Source organism: Oncorhynchus gorbuscha, linkage group LG08 (genome assembly GCF_021184085.1).
Source record: "Oncorhynchus gorbuscha isolate QuinsamMale2020 ecotype Even-year linkage group LG08, OgorEven_v1.0, whole genome shotgun sequence".
Lineage (NCBI taxonomy): Eukaryota > Metazoa > Chordata > Actinopteri > Salmoniformes > Salmonidae > Oncorhynchus > Oncorhynchus gorbuscha.
In genome coordinates this window covers 13854191-13858903 of record NC_060180.1, presented here as the reverse complement: position 1 = coordinate 13858903, position 4713 = coordinate 13854191, and the positions used below count along the sequence as shown (strand labels likewise).

At 41.2% G+C, this 4713-nt stretch overlaps 1 protein-coding gene across 1 annotated transcript; it reads left to right on the top strand.

Annotated features, from left to right (window-relative positions):
• Nucleotides 1-339: 339 nt before the first annotated feature.
• On the top strand, nucleotides 340-2412 carry LOC124042250 (homeobox protein SAX-1-like). Its single transcript, XM_046360664.1, has 2 exons — nucleotides 340-487; nucleotides 1793-2412. The coding sequence occupies exons 1-2, from the start codon at nucleotides 340-342 to the stop codon at nucleotides 2410-2412; spliced, it is 768 nt and encodes a 255-aa protein (XP_046216620.1).
• Nucleotides 2413-4713: the final 2301 nt, after the last annotated feature.

Here is a 4713-nt window from a genome sequence, read left to right as displayed (position 1 = left end):
TGTCACGTGGGAGCCAGAAACCGCGTCTCTTCGAATCGAGCGGAGAGGAGACGCTTTAAAGATCTCACTCCCCTCACTCATCGACCTTCATTTGGCCAGACTGACATAGAAATCTGAGGGCAGGTGCAGTTTATGGGACAGACAGTTGACTAGTTTAACCAACGTTTAAAGAAGTGCAGAAAGTATGCCAAGTGACTACCTAGGTGCGTAATAGCGCGCGAGAGTTCACGCCTCTTATCACTGATCAATTTGGAGGGATTTAAAAGGATGTTGGATTCCAATGAGTCTAATGTGAAAATGACATCTAGTCATAGGATTTCTTTTTCTATAATTGATATAATGGACCCAAATAAATTTAATAGCAAGAAGATACTCGAACTTTTCCCAACAAAGGATACGTTTCCTTCGCAGAACTTACGAGTGGCACGTTTTGAAGAGGATGCTGGCGCAGATGGAGAGCCGCCACTTGTGCGCATGAAAGCAGCAGGTAAAGATATTACTAAACTACAGACAACAATTTATTTTTGGTACAGGTATACTCGCTGTTTTTTGTTTTGTTTTAGGGGAAAATAGAGAATCAGCAGACGTATATAGCCCGTATATAGCCCACGTAACTATTCGTTCAGTTCAGCATAAAATATTTGTTTAGCATTATTACACGAATAATGTCCATATAACTTATTTTCAACATAGGGATACAATACATGGTATAATATGGCCATAGTTAAGACGACGTAGGCCTAATAGCCGATATGAGAAACATCTATAGCTTCTTGGTTCACTGACCAACTAAGAGTATGGCTATTTTATATCAGATAAAATGTTGTCATCTCTATATGACCTTCCCTTAATTTTCAAGGCTACGTTTCCTTTTAAGAAACCCACAAAGGGTTGCTCCCGCTGCCCGTGTGTGTGATTGGCATTGGGACAGGCTGGCCAGATAATTGTTGAAATCGTCCCATTGAGGATGCCTCCGCTCGCTTTGATCGATATCCCATTACTGCATCCTGCATATCTCCCTCCAGCACCTTGCAGGTACAAACTTCAAACCACATCCCTTTCTGATCCTAAATATCGTTCGATTAAAACTTCCCTTTAAATAGATTAGATTTATCGATCCACGAACAAATATGAAACTCTATTAGCACGTCATAGGTAGATGGTGGAGCTGGATTTGGCCTGGATTTCTTTCCGCAACATGACATTTGAGGCGATTTGTGATAAATACATTATTTAGGGATTAGAGGCTAAGCCACCCATAGTCCCCTTCTTAACCCTCGCTTCGTTCCACTCGCACAAGTCCTGATTTTAATCAAACACATTTTACAGTTATTCTATTAGGTTGGCCTATTTTAGACTATGTATTGGTTTTAGGGATTTCAGACAGAGTCTTAAATATACTTTTATTTCCAATTTCAAGGATAATCTTTTATTTTTCTAAATCTTACTTTACGCAAGGATCTCAAATTAGTCTCGGTAGTCCCAGACCTAGAACATTGTTGTAGAAGGCAACGCGTCTGCCAAGGGAGACTAATCTCAAATAGGCTACTGTAAACGTTTAGGTGGAAGTTATGGATCTAGAGAAGAGGGGCGGTCGGGTGGCGCTGTCCATTCAGCACCATTTAGGGCCTACAGTTTTGCGCATGTATGCGCTTCCTCAACAACATGCCGCCGGATTTTGAGATCTTATTTCCCTATGTATGAGGTCAAAAATATTATCGAGTTTGAAGAGAATTTGTTTAGCTTTTGGAAAGCCCATGTACAGTGCTAATGTTCATGTTTGTGTTCACAGGTGAAGACACAGGGACTGACCACTCAAGTAGCGCAGATCTTAAGCACCAGGCAGCCGTCAACAACCCACTTTCAGTACACTCAACGACAGAGCCAGAGGAGCAAGAAGAGGGGGCCGGGGACAGCATCAGCATCAGCGCCGGAACTTCAGCCACACATGACCCCTCGCCTCACAAACGGCGGCGCTCGGATCACGGTTGCGCCAAGCCGCGACGCGCCAGGACTGCCTTCACATACGAACAACTGGTGGCCCTGGAGAACAAATTCCGCTCTACGAAATACCTGTCAGTGTGTGACAGACTCAACCTGGCTCTGTCCCTTAGCCTCACCGAGACGCAGGTCAAGATCTGGTTCCAGAACAGAAGAACCAAGTGGAAGAAACAAAACCCGGGCGCGGACAACACGATGTCGCCTGGGGCGAATTCTTTGGTCAGCGTCAACCCATGTCCTGTGACTTGTGTCTCGAGTTCAGCCAGTTACCAAACTTTCCCGTCCTTCAGCTCTGGGAATATGATCTTCCATACTGCCGCTGTTCCGTTGTCGTCCACAGGAGGGCTGTTACATCACTTCTTGCCCAATGGTTATCATTTCCAGCCGTCCTACTTTACCCCACATTTATGAGACCTGACCTACTTCGTCTATGGTGATTTGAGGATGGACACACCGAGATAGGATTTTAACTAGGTATTGGACTCTCTCTCACAAAAGTGTAATTTTTAACACTGTCTGTTGAAGATGTCATGACAGACATTAGTCTGCACCCTCAAATAATAACCAGAAGAATAACTTCAGACTCTTCCCACTGGGCAAAAACTGGTTGAATCAATGTTGTTTCCATGTCATTTCAACCCCCGCAAAATCAATGCCAACACAAGGGAATTTCGTCCTTTTTTCACTCAACCTTTTAACCTAAATCCAATGACCAGATCACATTTTTGGTTGATTTCAAGTTGAATTCACATTAGTTGGCAACTCAACAAAATGTAAATCAAAACTAGACGTTGAACTGACCTCTGTGCCCAGTGGGTTGTTCGATGATGGAGAGAAATGTGGGGACAGAGCCTTTTCTGGCACATGGGTGGTGAACAAGACTATTTGTCTTTACTGTATCTGATGATGTACACCAACAGTCCATGTGTAGATCTTGCTGTACAGCTGCTTATCATGGAGGGTCAAATAAATATGCAAACCCGCTGCATGCATATATCTACATAATTAAGATCCTTCAGTGTATGTAGGAACTGTAGAGATTGTTGGCCTGCCATAATGAACTTAACCAATATCCCGTTTTCTCTATCCCTGTATTTGACTCAATCTGGAGCAAAATGTGGCATGATACAAACCATCTCTTCGTACTGTATGTTTGGGTCTGTCACACACAGGATTTCACTGTTCATATCTGTCCATTTTAAAATGAACACATGTAAATTAAAACATATATGTAAAACACACATAGAGTCCTAATATTTGATGAATAATGTTTTTTTTGTTGTTGCTAGTGTGAAGCAAGATGGAATTAATTGTTCAAAAACAGAGAATTTAGAATGTCCAAGAATGAACAACGACCATAGAGGGAATGCTGGTGAAGTAGGTTCAATGTAGATCAGATGAATTTGTCTCAATACCCCTTCAGGCCAGTATAGCTCCATGTTATTGATGTCACACATTCACTTTTTACTCCACTACAAGTAATATTTAGTTTACAATGACTGACTCAATTGCTGAATTCGGATAAATCATTAACATTGACTACGATCCATGTTTCTGGTGATAATGCATTTGAGATGAGTGTTGGTGAAATGCTTTTTGGGTCACAACAGGTTGATTATGTTGTTTTAGAAAGGTCATCTCTGTTTAGTGCAGATAATTGTAGTTGTTTTTTTTTAATCAACGATGCCTTTCTGAAAAATCTGTATATACTGCCATCTTCTGGACAAAAAAAGGTAAGACTTCAGGGGGCCTTTTTACATGCTTCAACTACACACCATAACCACAGAGGGTCGCCATCTTCTCACGTTGTTTAATATACCCAATAAGCAGTGAGCGCATGAGGACAAAACAGATTCAACACAGATTTAACTACATATCTTGGTTTCACAACACTGGTACTGTTTACCTAGTTTGTATGCTAGTAATATTGTCTATCTAATAATGGTTTGTTGACTTTAAGTACACAGTACACAACTCAAATGTATTTTAAAGTAAACTTGTAGGCTCCTTTGTTTTTAGTAGCTAGAGAGTCAACATCCATTCACATGAATGTATAATCCTGACACAATATTACTGTAACCTCAACCAAAGTACTTCAGCTAATGCAGTGTACATAGCAATATAAGTAGTCAGTATGGACTACATGGTTGGTCACTGACCTCAGCATGGTGTACCTCTGAGTCAAAATGGAAATATAACACAAACACGGAGAAGCTGGAATGTCATTACTGTCCACAACTATGAGAGGTCAGCAAAGCTTGTAGGACCTGTGTGTGTGTGTGTTTATAGAGACATGTTTAACAGTGCCAAGGAATGCTCACCCTGGCCTCAACTCAACTTGCTATTGCAAACTTTCACTGATCATCCATCATGATCTTCAGGAGAAGAAGAATATCAAGGCTTTCCCTCATTTACCAGCCTCTTTTAAACTTACTTCATACCTTCCATAGCTCTCCATATCTCTCCATATATCTCCATAGCTCTCCATATCTCTCCATATATCTCCATAGCTCTCCATATCTCTCCATATATCTCCATAGCTCTCCATATCTCTCCATATATCTCCATAGCTCTCCATATCTCTCCATATATCTCCATATCTCTCCATATCTCTCCATATATCTCCATATCTCTCCATATCTCTCCATATCTCTCCATATCTCTCCATATATCTCCATATCTCTCCATATATCTCCATATCTCTCCATATCT